Source organism: Diadema antillarum, unplaced genomic scaffold (assembly GCF_040938485.1).
Source record: "Diadema antillarum isolate AM-2024a unplaced genomic scaffold, OU_Dant_1.0 seq00001221_RagTag, whole genome shotgun sequence".
In the NCBI taxonomy this organism is placed as follows: Eukaryota; Metazoa; Echinodermata; class Echinoidea; order Diadematoida; family Diadematidae; genus Diadema; species Diadema antillarum.
This window is the reverse complement of record NW_027272011.1, coordinates 859025-883325: the sequence shown is the minus strand read 5'-3', so window position 1 is coordinate 883325 and position 24301 is coordinate 859025. Positions and strand designations below refer to the sequence as shown.

The window sequence follows — 24301 nt, the reverse complement described above, 5'->3', positions numbered from 1 at the left end:
ATGTCAAAGAGCATGCAATTCTAAAGGGTATCAAAAGTTTATTCGATGAAAATCGGTTTTGAAATGGCTGAGATATCCAAAAACAATGTGAAACAAAGAGATCCTAATACCGAAGTTGTGGCATGTCGCCTTTTATTATTAGCACTTTTTTGGATATCTCAGCCATTTGAAAACCAATTTTCATCAAATAAACGTTGAATCCTTCTTAGAATTACATGCTCTTTCATATTTCATAAGAGGCTTTTCATTATCTCACTTAGAAATGTTCAAAACCTGAATCCCTACCTCAACCAGTACTGTACAGTCCCTTTAAGCTCTTCGGGGAAAGAGAGAGAGAGAGAGAGAGAGAGAGAAAGAAAAAACTGGAGTTGATTCCACAATGATGCCTGTTTCCCTTCTGCTTGAAAGACTGGTTTGTCCTAAAGCCATCGTACTTGAAGGTTCAAAGGTCACACATGGCAAGCCACACTGTGAGGCTTTACCTACATTCGAACTACACAGCAACAAATGTGGTAATGTGTACAAATTGAGTCGCAGCCCATGATACAGTTTTAGAAGCTGTAGTTTGAGCACATGCATGTATCATCTTCCATGAAATTGCCTTCGGTATTTTCATTCTTAACATTTCCGTCCCATCCTAGGATAAGCCTACAGACCCATGCATGAACATGATTGTAGCAGTATATCACTCATCAATTTCCGTACCCGGTAATTTTTTTCTCTCTCTTTTTCTAGGTGAAATGGATTTTTGATGGTTTTGGAAAAGATTGAAGAGAGTGAATATTCAGAATAAAAGCAATTAAATCGCAAGCAGCCCAAACAGAACCGAACAGAATAAAGTGCACCCCCCCCCCAAAAAAAAAAAAATGGTTTTATCTTATCTACATTGTGAAAAAAGAAACGACTTATAGAATTGGGAATTCCCGTGACAAAAGAGTAGAGAAAAAAAGAAAAGCAAACACTACCACAGACATAGCTGAAACTTTTCTTCAATATACTGCGCTTAATGCAAATGATCGAGAATAATGATAAAAACTATCATTATTATAATGTCAAACTCACAACGTACATAGTAGCGTACAGTAAATCATAAAGGTTGAGAAAACGGTGATGATATTGCATGATGAAAACGATCAAGAAAAACCGTGGAATGCACAATGACAATGATGTGCTTCCCCCCCCCCCCCCCCAAAAAAAAGGGGGGGTTTATCTTATCTACATTGTGAAATTACGGACGACGGAGAAGTGGGAATTCCCGTGAAAGAAGAGTAACACAAAAAAGAACATGGCAGGAATAGACGTACCAGAGACACCTACGTCCCGCAGTGCTCTAAACTCATTTCAGTACAATCATCACACACAACACACACTGCGTTATAATACCGCAGTCGGAATTCCGTATTGCTAGCTGTGTATGCGTACAATGTGTGTGAGAAGGAACCTCTTAAATATTATTTTCTTTTCTACGTTTTCATGTTGATCGAAAAGTGTCGGTATAATTCAACATGTTGCCGGTCGGATGTGTCTTGATGTTGTTCCTCGCGATCTTCCAGGTCAGTGGCTTCCTGAGGGTCGCTGCAGTAGTGACCGAGTTCAAAGCTCTCACAACTCAAGATGGAATCAATTTTCGTGAGTATGGCGATAGCTGAAATAAGCATCATCGTTGACGAAGTTGTCACTCCCCGTGCTTTCTGAAAGAGGTATTTAAGTAAAGTGCTCTCTCATTATGCTAGAATTTAAGTGAAAATATAAAGTTGAATTTTGATACTATAATTACACATAGGCCTATACGAGCTATGGGGGGATGGAAGGTGCATCCCCCTCCCCCTCCCCCCCCCCCCCGCACTTGGAGGGGGGGGGGGGCTGTACGAACACACCCCCTCCTCTCCCCCCCCCCCCCCCCCCCCCCCATTTAAAAAAAAATGGTAAAAGAAATGTGATTATATTGATTTCGGCATACTGCATGTTGTTCTATCGCACGCCCGCATAGCTAAACAGAGCTTAAAGGGACTGGGGAGGAGTGTTGGAACCCAAAATGCAAAAGTACTATTTCATGAAGTGAAACAGGCAAAAACAAGGGCCAATGCCTATGAAAGGACTAAGCAATAAAAAAGAATCGATGAAAAGTACGGCATTATGAAGATATCTATGATTTTTTGAAGAGCGTTACATGTAACGCTTGTCAAAATCACGGGGGGTCGGCTTAGAGGCTCTCCGTTCAAGTGTTGTTTTTGCCTCCCTCTTTTGTCCGATTTTGGCACAGCGTTAATGTATTGCCTTCTCCTCGGCGAAAAGCAAGCCCAAGATATCGCCGCGATTGCGAGGCGAAACCCGGGTGCTTGTTCACTGGCTAGCGAGCGTTATCGGTGCATTTCCCGGGATCCGCCCGGCAGCTAGCTAGCACGGGTCCGCTTGAACTCTGCTGGCTGCGTATAGCCTACTTACCGTACCACTCCATCCACACTAACAATGGAGCCGCAGGAGGAGAGCGAGAGATCTGTCTCCAAGAAGAGGAAGACCATGAAAACCAGTGTCAGAGTATGGAGATGGTGACAGAAAAATAAAATGTAGAGTCCCGGCAATTCCCCTCAAGACACTAGTAGAAGATAAGGGGCTGAACGACAGAGATGTCATTTCACTTCGGCTGGATCGGTAATAAATTTGTGAAACTCGGAAGACCTCATAGTCATACTAACAGTTAGTTCAGTGTGAGTAGGACCTATACTGTTACAGTGTTAGTGTTAGTGTTGTTAGTGTAACATTAATTGATAGAGATGTCACTTAGAGGATCTACACACACTATAGGCCTACTATTTAGTAATACTGATAGTAGGCCTAGATTAGTAATTTTGTTAGGTGTCCTATGCCACACCCTAACATTTTTCTATTAAACTGAAAGATATAGGTCTATCTTTAGAGTTTGCCTGAGATTTTACATATGTGGAGAAAGGCTACATGCAGATTCACAAAAAGGTGTATTCAGAATGCGATTGAGGTATGGTAGGTATCCTAGACCTATGTATTTTGAGACCCATAATTTAATGACATGAAAGTAGAATAGGGCAACATAGGCCTAATCCAGAATACGGTAAAATAGGAATTCGCGTATCTACATGCAAAACACTTTATTAGCGTGCCATTTCTTAATGTGAACAGCGATTTATGTGTATAATAGAGAAACACATTTCAAAAAGGAGAAATGTTGAGCCAAATTTGGGATGTCATTCATAGGCAAAAAAATTTCCAGTTATGGTAACTATACACAGCCCAGTCGCTGTACGTAGGTACGTAGCGACAGGATTCGCACAGTGTACTTACAGCGTCTGGTCGGGCTACAGCTATATGGCAGAGAAAAAGGACCTCGGACTAGGAGTGGTAGACGCTATAAGTACGCTGTGCGAATCCTGTCGCTATGTACCTACGTACAGCAACTGGGCTGTGTATAGTTACCATAACTGGAAATTTTTTTGCCTGTGAATGACATCCCAAATTTGGCTCAACATTTCTCCTTTTTGAAATGTGCTTCTCTATTACACATAAATCGCTGTTCACAGTAAGAAATGGCACGCTATTTGTGTTTTGCATGTAAATACGCGAATTCCTATTTTACCGTATTCTGGATTATGTTGCCCTATTCTACCTTCATGTCAAATTATGGGTCTCAAAATGTCGAAATAAGAAAGTTACGACACTCATCAGAACTGACGTTTGTTACAAATTGGCGATAGGCGAGAAATCCAATTTTACGAAACGACACTGAATGAATGAAAGTGTCAGCGAATCTGGTAACTCTCGGTTTTTACAAAATACTTTGTGGATCCTCAACTGTGTATATGTTGTCATCGCAGCTATGATCGAACCAAAAACGTGAATTCACATGTTTGGTAAGGTACCTTGTTATTGTCTCCGGTACACATGGCATTGCAAAAATGTTGATTGAAGTGTATCTATTGTGCGTACCGGTACATACATAAGTGGCTAATGGCGTATATGCACTGTAGCGCAGTTCACTCAGTCTCTAAGTGTAGTGGTTAATGGTGTATGCTTTGTAGCACAGTAGGTGCTAGTTGTTGAGAAAGGTCTGTCAGATATTATTGTGGGTATCTTTTACGTAGGGCAACAGCGAGCATCGCATTCAAGGACCATCCTGACTAGGCAGCTCTGTGAAGCCAGTGACAGCCCCTCTGGTCAGTTGAGACCAGCCCTCCCAGCTACCCAGCTTGATGAAGCCAGTGAAATTCCCTCTCGTCAGTTTTGACCAGCTACCCAGCTCGGTGAAGCCAGTGACATCCCCTCTCATCAATTGAGACCAGCCCTCCTAGCTAACCAGCTTGATGAAGCCAGTGACATTCCCTCTCATCAGTTTCGACCAGCTAGCCTATACCCGGCTTGGTGAAGCCAGTGATGTCCCCTCTCATCAGTCGAGACCAGCCCTCCCAGCTTGATGAAGCCAGTGACATCCCCTCTTGCCCATTGAGACCAGCCCTTCCATCGGTACAAAAGGTTTGTACAAACTAACTTTAATTACCTGGTACTATTTTAATACACCTAGATCCAACAACTGTTTTGAACCTGCAAATGAAAGTTAATGTTGATATTTATTACACAAAACATCAATAAATTGTTAGATAACTCTGTGTTCTCAAACGGTGCTGTTCTTATTCTTGCTGTAATTTAACTTATAACATTTTTTTTTTTAAACCCAAAGCTGTGGTAGTGGTATAATAAGATTATGGTTGTCTTGATCATTACTTTTAGGGTTACAAGTTACATAGTTTGTACATTGTAGCCACATATAGGCCTACTATATGATTGTATGTGGAATTATACAGACCCCCAAATCCCTTGCATGTGGCTGGATTGAAAGACATCATAGGCCCGATGTGAGGTTGTATACACAACATATAAATAAATAGGGCCTACTTTGTAGATGGGTAATTCCATGAAGTTGGGGCAGTGTCCATGTATGTAGCATCGTGATATTGAAAAAAATACATGTCAGCATAACTCAATATCAATTATGCTATACATTTATTGTTTGTAGGCTTTACATTTGCATTGAGGCCACACATTTTCCTGGAAATTTTGTGCCATTCAGACTCAATTTTAATGAAGTTATTAAACAATATGTAACACTGTGTCCTGTAGCATCGTGACGTGTCCACGTAGCATCGTGATATTTTAAAATTTGGTCCTAAGAGACAAGTTATGGCAATGAGCTTGACCAAAATTTGATGCAATATGCATATTTACAAGGTATGAATAAGATAGCTAAATATCTCAAATTTCCTGTACACAGTTTCAATTTTAAAAGAAAATTACAAAATGTATCACGATGCTATGCGGTGTCCTTTTTTGTGTAAAACTGTGGAAAGGAGAGTTAAGATATTTAGCTATCTAACTAATCTAGTAATTATGCATATTATATCAAATTTTGGTCAAGCTATTGCCTTAATTTGTCTTTTAGGACCAAATGTTTACTATCACGATGCTACATGGACACGTCACGATGCTACAGGACACCATTACATATCGTTTTAATAATTTCATCAAAATTGAGTCGGAATGGCACAAAATTTCCAGGAAAATGTATGGTCTCAATACAACTGCAAAGCCTATAAACAATACATGTATAGCATAATTAGTATTGAGTTATGCTAAAATGTCACACTTCGTGCCCCAACTTCACAGAACTACCCAGATGCACAATGAGAGGCTGAGGTCATCCCGATGTCATGTGCAGTGTCAACTCATCAAAAATTTGGCTAGGGTCTCTGTAGGTCTTATTTTCCTTTTTGCTATTTAAGTTCTACAGTAGACAGTCTATTTCTAACATATTTCATGGAGTTTTCTCTGTTGCATGTATGTGAGCACTACAAGATAAAGCTACCTGGTAGACTCTACACTGAAATACATGGGATAGCAAGATCTGTGACTAAATTTACAGATTGGTGAAGAACTAACAGGACTATCCTAATTGTAAGTCAGTGTTAATGCCTTTCATTGTGTCTGATATACAGATGAACTCCAGTCCAGATGCCCCTGTGAAATGGAAAAAGGACAAGTTCATGACTGCCGCTGCCTTCTCCAATTAGTTGTGGAGGAAAATGCTACTCTGAGGAAAGGACTTGGGTCAAATTGAAGTGGATCAAAACCTGGTGAGAGTGCTGACAGATATTGATTTTATCAGAGCCTGGGCAGATGTAAGGAGATAACAGGTTACTGTAAAAGTGGATATTTTAGCGCGACTAATTTTTTGCGGTCGGCGGGGTAAGAAGAGTTTCGCATGTTTATAGTTCCGCGGAATCAAGACATCAACTACTTGAACAAATGGCGAGCAAAAATATTCGCATGCTTTTATTTTCGCGCTAGTTTCGGCTTACGCGAAATGCGTGAAAATTTCAACCAACACCGCAAGAAATTTCCACTTTTACGGTAGATGATGAAGACGTCCCTTTGGCATGCATATTAGTGAATTTTTATGTAAATATCATAAATAAAGTGAGCCATTTTCATTGGACTTTCAGCATATAACATAATTGCTTTCATCAGTACTAAACTTGTCATTGCTTGAATGATAGTCTTTAAAGAGAATATTTACTATGTGTATTACTGAATAGTTAATTGAGTCTATACGAGTAGTAAAATAATTTTTCATTGTAAATGTGTAGTAGTTACTTTATTACCAACATTCAGTCATTAGATGAGAGATCAATAGAATGTGCTTGTTGGCCTCTATTGCAGCGGAACAGCTAGCATCACATCCAAGTGCCATCACAGATATCCAGGTTGTTGAAGCCAGTGACACCCCCTCTCGCCAAATAAGACTGCCTCTTCTAGGCTACGCAGCTCGGTGAGACCTGTGACATCCATCTCGCCAGTGGAAACCAGCCCTCTCTGCCACCAAGCTCAGTGAATCCAGTGACATCCCCTCTCATCAATCAGAACCAGCCCTCCCAACTACTTAGCTCCATGAAGCCAGTGACATCCCCTCTCATGTTCTTCTTTGTGGCTGGCAAATGTTTGAAAACTGAACTTGGATGACTTCAATATCATAATTATGTTGAGTGCATCCAAGTGATGGCAATGATAATAGCTCTGACACCAGTTCTTCCTGTAGGCCTACTGTCAATTTATGCCTTCATTGTGTATTATAGCAAAAGACATGTTAGTAATGAAAAAGCTGCACCTTTGTACCAGGATTGTTGGGGATTCTGATAAATGCACATTGAACATGAATAACATCAATTCAAATCATAGACTACATTCATGTGATGGCAGTGATAACTGATATGACACTATATTTATATCTCTGAACTCTCTATTTCTGTCTTTCGTGTGAGGTAACAACAAACATGTTAGTACTCAAATGTGTGAATCAGAATGAAACAGTGAATTGATTGCCTGGAAAATTTGTTCTTGCCCCATGTAGCAAGTAGGGAAAATAAATCCTGTAAACTCCTAAACTGCATGTGCGTTAAACTGTTACTGTAAACTGAAAGGGCTGCAATATCCAGGCACAAAGTGTTTTGTCCTTTTTTTTGTCTCGCCCACCGGAGGTGAAGGCGAGACTAAGGGATCCAAATGGCGTCCGTCCGTCGTCCGTCGTCCGTCCGTCGTCCGTCCGTCGTCCGTCACAAATGTTAAAGTTTACCTGCAAGACTCTCTTATGATGCATAACTTGGCATCTGTTACAGCAATGGCAGCCACACTTGGGTGATAGAAGCACTAGGGGTATCTTCATGTTATGGTGTTGTCAGAGGTCATGTGATGATGTCAAAGGTCATTTGAGGTCATAAATTAAAGAGTATGTGCAAGACTCTCTTTTCTATGTTAAAGTTTACCTGCAAGACTCTCTTTTGACAAATAACTTCACATAAGTTGCTTGGATTACAACCTAACTTGGGTCATAGATGCACTGGGGGTACCTTCATGTTATGGTGCCGTTGGAGGTCACAGGATAAGGTCAAAGGTCATTTGAGGTCAAACTTTAAAGTTTACTTGCAAGACTCTCTTATCACATGTAACTCGACACATGTTGCTACAATGGCAATCAAACTTGGGTGATGGATGCACTAGGGGTACCTTCATGTTATGGTGCCGTAAGAGGTCACATGATAAGGTCAAAGGTCATTTTAGGTCATACGTTTAAGTTTACTTGCAAGACTCTTATCACACGTAACTCAGCACATGTTGCTACAATGGCAATCAAACTTGGGTGATGGTAGATGTCTCTTGGGAAGTTGAAGGTAACCACAAGGTCAAAGTTTACAGACAGGGGTCAACGAACTTTTAGGGCCCAATGTTAAGTTTTTAGGGCACATTTCGTTTATGGCTCATAACTTTTGATCCCTTTGTCCGTTTGTGACCAAACTTCGATGGAAGATGTCCCTTGGGGAGGTGAAGGTCGTCACAAGGTCAAAGGTCACAGACGGGTCAACAAACTTTTAGGGCCCAATGTTATTTTTTAGGGCACGTTTTGATTGTGGCTCATAACTTTTGATCCCTATGTCCGTATGTGACCAAACTTGGACGGTAGATGTCCCTTGGGGAGTTAAAGGTCATCACAAGGTCAAAGGTCACAGAAAGGGGTCAACAAATTTTTAGGGCCCAATGTTAAGTTTTTATGGCGCGTTTCGATTATGGCTCATTACTTTTGATCCCTTTGTCCGTTTGTGACCAAACTTGGATGGTGAATGTCCCTTAGGGTGTTGAAGGTCACCACAAGGTCAAAGGTCATAAGCAGGTCAATTAACTTGTGGGAGTTATAAAAAATATTAATTCCTTGTACGCGAATGGGCGAGACACAATTCGGCGATTGCCTTGTTTTTTCATTTGGTCTTTTTTCCCCCTGTGTTTCCCAGGTGTTTCAGTGGTGAAAAACTACAATTACTCCGTTACGATAAAATATTGCATCAGTGTTTTAAAGTGAACTTAAGCAGGGCTGTCATGCACAACAGTGTACATCACTGAAGGGCCTTTCACACATTTCATTATTGCTCTAATTGTTATTATTATTATTACTACTACTACTATTGTTGTTGTTGCTAATTTTTTATTACTATCATCATCTTCATAATGATTATTATCCTCATCATTTATATGATCACTGATATCATGCCATGTGTTACATTCAAGTGGCACAGCAGGTCCTACACAGTAGCATTGTCCATCAGCATTTTGGAAGACACTTTTTCAGCACAAAATTTTGTGATAACTCTATCAAATCACATTATTATGAGGACAATATTTTTGTGGTAAATGGAGTTTGTGCCCTTGTAATATTCATTGCATCTATATTTTGTGGCCAAAAAAAAAAGTATGAATTTTGATAAACAAATGTGTTGGAAGTGCTTCAAACAAGATGTTCAGTTTTCATTCACATAGATATAAAAATACATTGTAATATACATTTTGGTAGGTCCCTACATGATGTTCTACTGATATAATTGTATATGCTCAAACCCTAAACCGATTGTGTTTTGACAATGCAATATGTAGAAGGTCTCCACACTGAAATAGTATAGTGTTCTTTGTACTTGAAGTCATTAACCCTGTGACATTGATTCTTGGACTTTCACTTCAATATTTTTTCCCTGCAAATGTGCAAGTTATTTGAAAGTGTTTGCATTTGTAAGGTTCTTTTAATTTACATGTTATAGTATTATTATCATAATTGTTCAATATGATAGGAGTATAATGTGTAGATGCCAAAATTGACTAATGACAGAATGCTGAGCAGTTTCTTTTTTCTTTTTTTTTCTGCAAATTATTACCTTACCTGTGTCAATTGGCAATCTTTGCTTTACAACTATTTCTATTATGACATTTTATATTTAAAAGATATAGGCCTACATGCAAGTAGCCAGCACAGATTTGTTATCTCTACATTGTATATCACATCACATTACTGTGAGAGCAGTTTCTAAATACATGTAGCACATTTGCAATTAGAACCTGTGCTCATGATGCAACACCAAATGCAAATATACATGCAAAGATAAAAGAAAATGTAAGGTCAGTGTACCCTGGTACACACAACTTCTAATGTAGGTCCCATGTACACATGCAATTTATATGTGCACATGAAATTTGTATTTATGCATGGTAGTATAACGTAAGTGTAGGGATTTATTTTGAACCATTTGTTATAAGTGTATCCCCCCTTCTGTTATTACAGGTACCACCCCTCTACACATAAATACGTCAACCCATCACACATACAGTAGTACCGGTATTCACATCCACATGCATCCACACACCCCACCTACAATTGTATCACAGACACACCACATATCACATGACATTTTCCACTCTTTCACTTCTCACCCATTGTTCCCTGTAATACTGAAATCATGCCTAAATCACCCAAGCCTACACATCATTTACATATTATTATGAATATTTAGTTTTAACCTTTGTTTCTTTATTTGCATGTTTTGTTATGTTGATTTTGTGTATGCATATTTATGTAACAACCCACATTTACATGTAAACCCATGCCAAATTATGTGAAGAATAAACTGGCTACAAGTTAGTTAGCCAGGGGACTCCTTCCAAGTAACACATGTGTGCTGCCCTAGTTTGCTTTTAGTGTGATGAGTGCTAGAGAGCTAAGTGAACCCTAGCCCTACATAAGTAATGTGTTAGATTTAAATTCACTGAAATATCAGAACAAGATATTACCTGTGTATACAGGCCTAATTGTTAAACATCAATTTACCAATGAGAAAAAAATGTGTTTGGATGATAGAAACCTAATCAGGGTTCTAGATAAAAACTGAGTGAATGTTGTTGACCTATGTGGAAATAATTGACTTGAACAGATTATTTCTTGTGTCTTGATTTTCTCCTTGTATAGGTGAACAAGACATTGCATCATGCATGGTTGCATTGTACAATGTGTATGATAAATAAGAAAATGTATAAGATCTATAGCCTCAGAAATTGTTGGATTGGTTATTAGACTATTACAGGTGTCACATTATTCAGTCTAGAAGACTGAAAATGATCTGATTCCCAACATTTTTGTGTGTATCTGTGAAATAATTCCAATTAACCCTATTTATACAGAAAATAGGTACCTATGGTAGGCCTAAGCCATACCAATGACCAACTTTGTAACCTAGTATGTGCATGTGTCAATTGTGAAGAAAATCATCCACAATAAATGTTACAACTATTAAAGTCACATGAAATTACGAATACATGACAAGTTGTACCGGTAATAAAAATGAACTATTGGTGATAGTTCCAATGCAAGTTTAGATATAACAATATTGTACCGGATACTTCGAATTCTCTGGCCTACTCGTAGTCGGTACTTGTGTTTCAAATCTTTGAAGAAAAAAAAAAATGGGTTTGCCATGAAGATTGCATTGAATTGCATGTACATGTAATAACACAACCCGTTTGTGTTTCATGTAATAATTACATGAATTGTAAATTATTGTAAATTGAGATTTCGTTGATTTTTTTTTTTTCTACGTAGCCCGACCAGACGCCGTGCGAAGCACGGCAGTTACTGCGTACATGGTACCTAGCGCTGGGCCGGCTGTGTCGCCCTTACCCGGAAAAGTTTCTACGTATAGCTGTACGTACAAATAAGTCGTACACGCACAGCCCAGTCGCTGTACATATAGCCCGCCCGGCGTCTGGTCGGGCTACGTATTACTGTACCGCATTCACCTATCCCGCTTTCGGTACTTCTCAACGAAGAATCTTGTAATAAATGGAGTTTGATGGCTTTTAGGATACGTAGCCTACCGAGTCTTCCGACGATAGAACTAGCTCTCATATCTTGGAAGAAGGACATGTGAATCAGAAAAGGAGGAGTCCTTTGATTTTAGGTTAGCGCTCTCATCAAATGAAAACACGCAAGATCGTACAGCAGCTCGAGCTTAGAAGCACTAGCACTGGACACTGTGTGATGATGCGAGTTATGGCAAGTGAAGTGCGGCCAGCGCTCGCCGCGCCCATAGGCACAGCCAGCCGTAGAGCTAGCCACAATTGCTCTACGTATAACTACTAGTAGTTCCGCAGCTCACTCGGCATGTTGGCTTGATTTCGCTGTAAGTTGGCTTGATGTTCGCTGTCAACAAGCAGTATTCCGCAATTCAAATACGTATCGCCATCGTATCGAAGGGTCTTTTTCCAGAAAAGTATGTTTTGTTTTTCGCTTTTTAAAACATTTGAGAAGATTCCGATTTCCAAGATATTTTCACACATGTTAAGTTACATATCTACCTTTCATTTTATACCCAAAACACCTTCTCTTTCGCATGTTTTGCACAACCGAACACTCATCCCCAGTCCCTTTAACAGTATTTTATCTTTTAGAATTTGTATACAAAACTTTCTCAAACGCTCGCGCGCTCGCATACATTACATTGGACGTGCCCACCCCCACGTCCCCATGTAAAACATGCACCATGTCAAAGCGAATGCTGTTGTTCTAAGCGTACATGATGCTTCTGAGACTTCCACCAGGGAGGTGGGGGAAAAAAATGAGTGTTTCACGGGTTTGTCTGCTTTCGCTGAATATTTCTTTCGGGAACTTTCCTTTTAGGATAGCTCACGTTCATATTTAGTTGCGACGTGCACATGAGTAAATGAAATGCAAATCTTATAAGAAATTCCTTGTAACCTTTTACAGCTGTTCAGCCGTCCCCGAAACAGTTTTATAAGAGAGTTAACCCTAACTAGGCCGGGGGGGGGGGGGGGGGGGGGGGGGGCCCTCCGAGGCCCCCCCCCCCCCCCCCCCCCCCTCGACGTTCCGCGCGATGTAATCGCAATCGCAAAAAGCTATCGCCGCTGCGTTTCATGACTTTTCTTTCGAGTCTCGCGCATCTTTGGACACCAAATTTGCGACGCCCGGGCGCGCGGTTCCGAAGTTACGCATAAATATGTACATGCATGTCAGACCAAAAATTGATCAAAAACGTGAATTCGTGTACGATTTCAATGCAAACTGTGCTTACAGGCAAATTTCATAAAAGCATGATTATTTTGGTGTTTTATTGATTAAAATCAATGAATAACATATTTTCATGTTCGGAGCGATGTCGCGGACAAATTTCATCGAAAAAACAATGAAAAACATAAAGTCGAAAAAACAAAGAAATACATAAGAAATTCAAAAAAACAATAAAATACTTAAGAATTTTTTCTGATATCACAATTCTTTTTTATTACATTTGCTAAGAACACTAAAAGGAATATTTACAAAAAAATGTGCCTGTTTTGAGCTTTATTTTGTGATTTATACCAAATAGTCTGATTTCATGCATCATTATGCATAAATTAGCATAATTTAGCCTAAATGATAATTTTTTGAAAAATTAACTTCAACATATTCTAGATTACATCATAGGCAATGTGTGTGCCAATTTTTGTCGCGATCGCGGGGTCGACGGCCGAGATCTGGAGGGGGGGACCTGGGAGGCCCCCCCCCCCCCCCGGCTCTATCAACCACTAGTACCTAAATAGCCCGGCCTAGTTAGGGTTAAGTCTTAGGCCCCCATCTCACTAGGAAGGCGACCATGGCGATCTGAGACGATTTAACAAATCGTGGCGCGATCGCCGTCCGTCTCCATTTTTGGCCTCCGAGGCGATTACACTAAGGTTTCTCCACTCTCAACCTGCGCTGTAGGCGATAGCGCCACGATGATAATACGACTCTGCCACGTTGTTTCGGCATTTCAGGCCGACAAGACGCGCTCCTTCTGCGATCGAACCGACTGTGTTGCGGTAATCATGCGCTTTATCAAGACCTCGCCACATCAGTGATACGATCGGAGCGACAGTGATATACGTTTACGCTGGGCTCATGCTACGATCTTAAGCGATCGGGGTATAATATTAAAGAACCGCCTTCCGAGCAAACTAAAAATCGTATCCTACAATGAGACAATTTTATGAAGATATATTTGAAAAGATTACAACTTAATCACTTTCATTGACTTGGAATGGTATATGACAAACAAACAAATTAATAAACAGTGTAGATTCGTACTGAGTATACGTAGAAAAATGAATTTTATACGTTTTCTCTATGTTCACCTTCCTGGTCTGTGCATCACTTCTATCGTTCATGGTTGGTTCCTGTTACGTAACACTGTAAAAGCGGTAATTTTCATGGGCGATGGGGGCCGCTTTCGATGCGCTTGAGTTACGCCTAACGCGTTGCTACCCCGTCAGAGTTACGAATGTGGCGCTTTTATTGCGCTCGTGAGGCGATTGTGATACGCTCTAAAACCACGGCGACCTCGCTACGGAAGTTTTGGACATGTTCAAAATTTCCGTAGCGAGGTTGCCGACCATGGCGATGGTGGCGACCCTCCGCGCTTCTGAACCTCTAAAGATACGATAGAAGATTTAAAGCCATCAAGCCACGATCCGCCGTGCCGTCTAGTGAGATGGGGGTATTAGATAAAGTAATGCATGCAAAACATACAAAATGATACTTGGATTCCGTAGTTCATGAGATGTACAGAATTCGAAAATGTGGGGCCATTGTAACTAAAAGAATTCTACAGTATTCGTAATGTAGTTTTAGGTATATGGAACATATCACGCTGTGGTCGTGTTGGATATCCATGTATTTCTTTCTTTTTTCATAAATAAAAACTCCAAAATGTCAGCCAAAACACAATTCTTCAAAGTATACATCAAAATTCCTTAATTCATTGCATACAAACCATCTATTTTCAAAATTTTACTGTTTAAGAAAAGTGGATCAGTATGTGCATATTAATTGCATGCATAAATACACCTTGAAACTCTCCTTTAAGTAACCAATAACTTATCAATAATAATCTTAGCCGAGCTTCCCCATTCCAATATTTCATAATTCAAATATAGCAAAATCATAGTTAGATATAACATCAAGAGTATCTTAACTGAAAAAAACTGCTTTATTCTCTAGATAACCCTTGCATTTCTTGAAATCAGTTTATATAAATAAACAAGATGAGTGTTCAAATGCAAAATTGATCGTCAATAAAAAGCCCAAAGAATTTTGTTGAATTTACACATCGTAGAAGTGCTTGATTAAAAGCTATTTGTCCAGAAAAAAAATTGCGAAGAATTACTGAATAACATGTAATGTGTTTTTTGTATGTTCAACGATAATTTGTTTGCTTGAATACAATTGTTTAAAAAGTAATTCTTTATTAACAGCTTCAAAAAGTATTTTGGTGTCTTTATGAGAAAACAAAATAGTTGAATCATTAGCAAATGAAATAAGTCAAAAGTTTAAAAGAATATGTTATATCATTAATATAACAAAGGAAAAAAGGGGTCCTTGATTAAAAAGATCTTTGATTAACATCGCATGAAATATTTTTAAAGACTCATTGTTATTTTGACAAACATATTGCTGCCTACCAGACAGTTAACTTCTGAACCACCCAAAGGCCCCCCCCCCATACGTATACCATAATGATTCTGTTTGTAGAGAAGAATTTCGTAGTCAATCGTGTCGATGGCCTTGGAGAAGTCGAGAAGCACGCCTACGGTATGTCAATGATTATCCTTTGCAGAAGCATTTTTTTTTTAATGAAAGATGATATTGCATGTGAAGTTCAGTGTTTTTCACCGAAACCAAATCGCGTTTAAAAAAATATATTTCGTTTTTAATAAAATCTACTGTTTTTTATAAATATTTTTTTCAAGCATTGTAGAAAATGATGTGAGTAAAGATATTGGCCTATACTTAGAGAAAATTAAAGGATCCTGCTTTTCAAAAATCGGTATAACCTTGGCTATTATCATCATTGAAGGTACGATACCACTATCTATTAACAAACTGAAAATATATACCAAAGGATGGTTTATTTGCAAAGCAACATCTTTTGATAAATTATTCGAAATATTATCAAAACCACAACTACTTTTATTTTCAATTGTTTTATTACATTCACCACTTCCTGTTCATTTGTGGGGGTCAAAAATAGCTATTCAGGCATGGAATCACGCCGAAAACACAACAGTGATTTCTATTACAAGCTATGCTATCCTTCATTTTGCAATGGTTCACAAACCACTTGGTTAGTCTAAAATAAACAAATTCCCAGTAGACTACTGTATTTGATCTTTGTCCTTGTCTTTTCCTGTTCGCAGTCAAGCATTCGGGACTGGAGAGAGTGCTGTACAAGATCCAAGACTGGACCGTTCCCGATTTCAAAGGCAGTTACAGCCCCTTGTATTTCGACGAATTCAGCTATGATGTCAGAAAGTACGTAAGTCAGTGACTGTTTATATATATATATATATATATATATATATGTATATATAGATATATGTATATATAAGGTGACCCAGAAAAAAACGGAACACCTATGATCTTTAATTTCAGCAATATTTCAAGTATATCATTATTTTGCATATTATTGGAAAGGCTATTCTTTTTCAAATAAAATGACACCAAGTTCTTTTATTTTGGTTAGTCTTCTTCAGGAATCTGAAGAAGGCGTATGATAGGACGCCGAAAATTTTAGTCGATTAAACTCATGCTTTTTTGACCCAAAATGCATTAGGAGTTTGTTTGTTCCTTTCTTCGTGGAGTCAACACGTGAAATCTCAACACACACACACACACACACACACACACACATATATATATATATATATATATATATATATATATGTGTGTGTGTGTGTGTGTGTGTGTGTGCGTGTGTGTAAAGAGAGAAAGGGGGAGGGAGTATTATGATTCGAAACGTTCGTGTGCATATCTTTCATTTTCATTTCATTAATTCATTCTCATTTTTATAATGTACAAAACATACCATGCCCCCCCCCCCCAAAAAAAAAAAAAAAAATAATAATTTTTTATTCTGCATAAGTATTCTGCATAATTTATGATATATTGAAATATGATATCAACAATTTTTACTAAAAAATAATGTTGAAAATGTTGAAAATGGAGGGGAATCTTAAATGCAGAGCTTGTAAATTCCAGCCCCTCAAATCCATCATTAGGTAGGAAAAGCACTATAGGAGAGCGCAGACCTCCACCAAGCAGCTTATTTCCATCCACACACGCATGCTGAATATCGCCCATTTCCAAATGAAGAAGTCTTGAGTTTACCTACAACCTCATCATATCAGCTTCCCATTGTTTCGGATGAAAGCCCATAGAAACTACAACAGCTTTAGATTATGTTTGTAGTTATTGCCATTCATGGTATCTTACCGTAAACACCTTTAAGACAAAAGCAGTTATTTTTTGTTTTAAAGGGTAAAGTAAGGAAACGTCCAACTTTCATCTTTGGAGAGGATAAACTGAGTGTGTGTATATCATGATTATCAATACTTGTAAATAACGTTTAATTATTTCTAAAAAGGCCATTGATAAATACGCTTTTTCAGGTAACAGATAGCTGACTTTTATTCTATGAAAATGAATTTTGATCATTTATCCCTTCCTGTCGATACAACTAAAGTTGTTTGACCAAAATATATTACTGAATTTGTTGTATGGGTGTGAGGTATAGGGATTCGAAAAACTATCTCTATTTCAGTCTTTTTATTTGAAATTTTGCAGAAACATATTGGGCACTTATAAGAGTAATCAAAATTGTAAGTTTTATAAGGAACTATAGGGGTTTGTAAATTAGATTATCACATTGTAAATCGTAAGTTGTTATTTTGGTTCAGACTCGTCCATGGAGGGTGAATTATCCTGCTCATTGTATTCTTTTAACTATACATTGTTTGTGAATGACACTCATAGTATACCGTGGATGCAAAAGATTAAAGGACTGCTTGATAGCTTGGGTTTCACTCTGGGAAACGACACTGTCAAAATTTAAGTCACCTGTGACTGAGATGTTGATGAAAGAAACAAGAATGGCAAGATGAAATGTATTCCAACACACGATGTACTGTCATATAGAATATTGAAATATGAAGTTGAATTTGAGAATTATTCAATTCAATCCATTCAAACTTTATTTCATTTTTCGAAAAGAACATAAACATTTCATTTTCTTTGGTAACAGAGAATAAGGTTGCATTTTCAAAACAAAGTATATATATTGAGAAAAATATAATTGTGGAACCTCGGGGTGACAAATACGTTGTATTGAAAATTGACTGACTGAAGTGATAAAGACGATATAACATTACGCAAAACATCGAAAAAATTGAGGGACCAACTAAAAAGACAATACTTGTAGAATGTGGGCCCCTCAGGTACAGAATGTCAATAGAAAATGAGCTGATACAAAAAGGGGTAAGAAGGCTGGGAAGAAAGTCAAAAAAAAAGTCTGGAAGCCCACTAACACTAAGAACACAGAGTAACAGACAGACACACATACACAGGCGAATAAACATTAAACGAGACTGGGACGACAAAACTAATAAAGGGGTACTAAAATACAAGACAGAACGAGACAAGACTAACATAACAGGAAGACAATACAACGGGCAGAAAGGCAAAACAGATCCAGTGATCCTCGACAGAATTATATCGAAAAAAAATAATGGGATGCTTGCAAAGGATACGGAATAATAAGTTACTTGTGGTAATGGGACGGTACTCAAACAATAATCCAAGAAGTGAAAGAATTTGTGAGTTCTTTCAATGCCCACTTTTTGAAAATTCTCGAAAATAAGCGCTTAAGAAATATTTCTGGAAACACTCAAACGTACTTAACCACCTGTTCCTCCCCGCAATTCTCCGAGAGCCTTCAATCCCCCCCCCCCCCCCCCCCCCCCCAATGTCAAACGAGATTCCTTTTGGAGGTCGACAGAGAACGGACAGGTTGGCAATCCACCCGTGCTAGAGCAGTCAGGTGGTACATGTATCCCCTTTAAACGGTCAATGTGCCATCAAACACTGAAAATATAGATCGGGCGCCAGGTGTGAATAGAGCGTGTCCTGATGGGCTCGTAAAGTCTTTTGATATGCACTGCTATACAGTATACGGGGATCAGCCTTGATAGCTGTGTACATCTTCGAGTTTTAGAGCCATAAAAAAGGGTAAATTAGGCAAATAGATACCGTGATACTGTATTTATGGTTTTCATAATGAGATTAGATAATGATACAAAAACTGTAATCTTTATATCAAAACCATTTTTCTGGCCAGCATAACACAAATAAACATGAATGTAGCCCATGAATGCAGACACTACTGTCTACATTTTGGGAACCTGGTATACTAGATTCCCGTATATGATCAGTTGACTCCGCGGGAACCTGGAATACCCAGGTTAAATGGATTCAGTTTTTTTATGTCACGACCAAAGAGACATTGCTTGGTGAAGATGGCGAAATCATGCAGAGAAATTATTCAATAATTTGATAGTTGATTAATCATGATAAAAGCAGTATCGTCAATACAGTGAAATAACTTTTTTTAACTTTATTGTGACCATTTATGAAAATTCAGCGTAAATTTTTTAAAAGAAAGTTTTTGGTATAGTATTAGTATCTTCATGCATTAACGTGTCTGTGTACGCAGTACATACAACATGTACAAACAAGGACCTGCAGATTGTCCATTGCGCAGTATACAGTAATTAAATCGGGGTCGGCTGGCCTGGCGCGCGCATTTTCACGTGAACCGGAAAGGGGATAAGACGTCATCTAAACGCGTTTGTGATTTTCGTTTTATTTATGCTTCCCCGTGAAACGTGATTAGTCAGAAACGCCGATCGTAAACGCACATTTCTATGCGTTTTGAAACGACGTTTTAAACCGCCGTTTATATCAAAATGAGAAAGGACGCGACCGTGTTTTGAACCAAACGCGTATATCAAAAGGGGAAGTATGAACATACACTTTGATATGAATAATGATAATGATAATAATGATAATCATCATCATTATTACCATAATAATGATAATGATAATAATGATAATAATAATAATTTATGGTCTTATTTACCCAGTGTTGCCTCTTCAGTATTGCCACTGCTCTACCGGAAGGCCCTGCCATTATCATTACCCTAGCGTTGCCAGGTACCCATTGATACACCTGGGTCGAGAGGGACATGGTGGGTAGAAGCATCTTGTCCAAGGACGTATAAAGCACTTGAGCGGGAACCGAACTCAAAGTCCTCAGATTGGAAAATGGGAGTCTTATTCACTATGCCACAGCACCCCCACTAAACTAAACAAAATCCTTACAAAGCCCTTTACAAGGTCGCCTTAGTACAACAAGGAATAGGGGAAGGATGAGAAGATCGTTTATGTTGAGTTTGAAAAAGAATAATTTTGGACTGGGAAAGGAAATTGCAGATGAAAAGTAAATACGCGTAATTTATTGAACCCTGTTATAGTGGCGGGCCCGTCCCTACGTTCGTGCGTTTGTGCGCTTCTATTACTCGGGTAGACATTATTTCAGACCCGGAAGAGTTGTTATGTACAAGGTGTGTGTGTGTGTGTGTGTGTGTGTGCGTGTGTGTGTGTGTGTGTGTGTGTGTGCGTGTGTGTGTGTGTGTGTTTTTTTTTTATTCGTGTTCTAGTAGGGTATCAAGTAAATTCAGCTTGGTTGCCACTTTGACAATCTTGAACTCGTTTATTAGCCTAATTAGCATAATCTTATCGTTAGCATATGTACAATACATGTATGTAATAAATTTCTAATTTTAAACCAAGAAGTCAGAAAACATAGATACTACAACTATTCATGGGTTTTTTATGATGGGGAATCCATTGATAGCAACATTTCCCAGTTTGAAATGATGTAAGTGTCTTAAACATGCAAGTTAGCATTATGAGCTAATTTGTAGATATATAGACAGTCTAGTATTTGGTACCATATACTATGTATATGACGATGAAAAGTTGTTAAGTGGGAGGATGTTTGTTGAATCGTGTTGTAGATGGTTTAGAGGTAAATCAAGCTTGGCTTTTGGTACCCATTTTGATCAAAGAACCTTCGCCGGCCTGAGGCCGGTCTGAGGCCTGCCTTTTGCACACTGTCAAATTATTATCATGATGATTTCAGTATCGCTTTTCTTTTATTTATATGACTGACTTTATTATATACTAAATCGAAATGGTCTTCCTCATTTTCCATGCACATCTCAGTGTACGAATTACGTCATGCAGCATACCGACCGCCTCCTTGACAACCAACCCATCAGCCGGAGGGCTCCGCCTAACGACCAGTGGAATCTCCCTCTCCGTATACGGAGACTGGCGTTATAAGTACTCGTTTTACTTGTAAGTTACACTCCGTTATAGATATAGTGATTCGTAACTACTAGTAGCTTTGTCGACCGTTTGTAGGACATTAATACTTAAAGGCCTAACATGATAAAAACTTTCCCTTGTGATAAAGAAGATGATGAAAAGATGATAAAATGTCAATTCATGTTAGTGGAGAGCATGTGATGATGTCACCGTGATGATTATCAAAACGATGCGCAGTTCAAGCATATAAGCATTTTGGTTTCTGTGTACTGTAATGTATATTTCTATCACTAGATTCGATCGTGATGAATGCACTATGTGTGCGTACTATAAATCTATTTTAGTGATAAAGTTCAGTTCAGTTATGTTCTGAGTCCTCACTATCATGACTTGACATGTTCAAAAGAGGAGCCGGGTTATAGTAAAGAGCATATAGTCTGCTCACTGGCAAATGTGTATGAAGATTGAACAAAAAATACTGAATAGACAACATCAGCTTCTTTCTCGTCTCCTTACCTTACCATTAGAACTTTACAACGTATTATGATTATGCAGTGATGGAACAAAATACACAGACATAAACCAGATGTAACGTGAGTTGTTTCTCTCTTCGTCCTTGTGTAAAGCTTTTGAATCACTGTTGCTATGTGTATCATATTTTTCTTTTCATATATTTCTTACTCTCAAGCAAACTCTTTTCTGATTCCGGATACTTTGATGCTCACGTCTCATCCACCAGTTTGAAACTCTCTCTTAGATTCGGTAAGCGAAACTAATCATCACAAGCACGACACAGGTTTATACTAAATGAAGTGCTTTGAAGGATTAGGGAAATTCTCTATGTATAAGGTTTAAAATGTACTTCTATTATAATCGCTCATTATTTTGTCAGACTACACCAGGATTGTGGAATGCAAGCAAGAAAACTCAAGAAGTCATGAAATTAGGGAATATATCATAGTTGCTTAATGATCACATAAAGTTTTAAGTTATTGCTTTCGTCTGTTTTGTGCTGCTTTGTGTCTTCTATTTTGTTTAGTTCAGTTAATATGTTGTTGATTTCTTGTATTTTGTTGAAATAGTTTGAGTACTTGCAGCTGGTTTTCAAAAGGATCCATTAATATTGGTCAATACTATAATTATTATCGTGATCACTGCATTACTGTTCTTAACAGATAATAACTCCATTGATTTCTGCAGGAGATGAGGCTGGTAAGCTAATGAAGGTCCAATTGTAAACAAAAAAAAAATTATAGTAATTCAATATGATTTGATTTCAATTCATTTTATCTCCACAACTTGCACAACTAGTTAAAAAAAAGAACGAACACAATAGAACAACATGGCAATCGTGTGCAATACAAAGTGTGGAGGAAGAAGCAAAGGCCATTGACTAGTTAGGCTTCTCCATAGTAAAAGGTAACAATTATGTTTAATACTAAGACAGAACAATACAAAACAGAACAAAGCAAAACAAAAATTATCCTTATAATCATATAGCATCAATGATAAGGGGTCGATTGCAAGAATGCACTATTGCATATATATGATTTTACGAAGCGCTTTTTATGTTTTCTCTTGAATGAGAAACACTGAAACACACATCATCTGGAAGACTATTCCACATCTTAGGGCCAAAATATCTTATTGTTGAACGTGAACACTCATGCTGTAAATTGAGTAATTCATAATCTTCCACTTGTCTTGTACAATGTTTATTTACCTCATTTTTTTTTCAAAATCAAAATTAAAAGAACATGGCCACATATTACTTCCAAACAAATACATAAAACAAAAAGGATTATCTATATCAAATATTACAAATAATACTTTCCGAACAGATAACTAGACTGTAAATGTGGTTTCGAGTTTGCTATAAATCTTATTGCACACATCCGAAGATTTAAAATTCTATTCAAATGACATAATGCACTGTTCCTAAAAATAGTAGATATTGCAGTAGGTATACAAGGAGTGGAAAGATCAAGATTTGATAATGTCTATATTGAAAAGTTAAAATGCTATAGCCTATTCATAACACCAACTATTTTCCTTATTTTCACACACGCCATATCCTTTCCGCGTTTATTTTTTCATCAATTACTACACCTTTAACAAATCTAACAATTATTTACACATTTATCAACTTCATGTACAATACATTTGTTTGAAGATTTAAAAAATTGTTAACTAAACAAAGTTCATTATTGAAAGTTGAACCAAAAAATTCACATCATTACCTGACAAAAAATAAACAAACTAGTGTCATCTTCTAGTATGAAGTAACTTACTTAAAAATGCAAATCATTCGTAATAGAAAAATAAGCTGCAAATCAGTCATAAGAATAAATGGAGAATGATAATAGTCCAATAAAATGACATCAAATGAAACTTATGAGTTACGGACAGTCAGTTCCCTTGTTATACTATTGTGACAATCTGTAATGTAAGAAAACCTAGTTGACATGGATTGAACAAACACATAGTTTTGACTCTACTCGAAACTTTGTGGCAATTCAACGGATTGATGCAATGTATTGCATATCGGCTGGACTCAAAATCTAGATCACTTTTTGGCGAATGAACTCTTTGTTACCAATGTATGAGTCTGAAAATTTTATCCATGTAGATGAAATGGAAGTTGTGCAGACCGCCTTGCATGTTTAGTATCTTAAAGGACAAAAGAGGAACTTTCAATACAGGATAATCCAATTCTTGTCGAAAATAGCGCTTTATGACAGTATTGTAAACGCATTAGTGTTCATAATGGACGTAAAATCTGTTATTACCATGTCACTCTTTTAAGGCGTCAATCACCTTAATAAAAGATATTATTCACCATTTGCTGATGAAACAAAAACCCAGCTTTAGAGCTTCAAAATAGTTCTAAAATGTGAGTTAGGGATAAAAACAACCAGTGTGAAAATTTCAATCAATATAATCAATGTTCAAACGCATGTCGAATTTATACTTTTTGTACATTCTGTTGAAAGAAGTGAAAATAAAACCTTTGAATTGAATTGAATTGAATTGAATTGAATATTAAGTATTGGTAAGAATACAAAATGTGAACAATTGTTATAATAAAAATGTAGACAAAACCGTCTACAGTTATGGTTTAGTGAGAAAAATAGTGATATCTCCTTATAT

At 37.8% G+C, this 24301-nt stretch overlaps 1 protein-coding gene across 1 annotated transcript in view; it reads left to right on the top strand.

Moving 5' to 3' along the window:
* The first annotated feature begins 1316 nt into the window (after nucleotides 1–1316).
* The window catches only part of LOC139744922 (lipopolysaccharide-binding protein-like), a 38276-nt gene continuing 15291 nt past the window's right edge, over nucleotides 1317–24301 (top strand). The window contains exons 1-4 of the mRNA XM_071655337.1: nucleotides 1317–1629; nucleotides 16123–16237; nucleotides 21047–21181; nucleotides 21840–21913. Coding sequence (XP_071511438.1) covers nucleotides 1506–1629; nucleotides 16123–16237; nucleotides 21047–21181; nucleotides 21840–21913 — 448 coding nt within the window. The 5' untranslated portion in view covers nucleotides 1317–1505. The remainder of the gene's footprint in view (nucleotides 1630–16122; nucleotides 16238–21046; nucleotides 21182–21839; nucleotides 21914–24301) is intronic.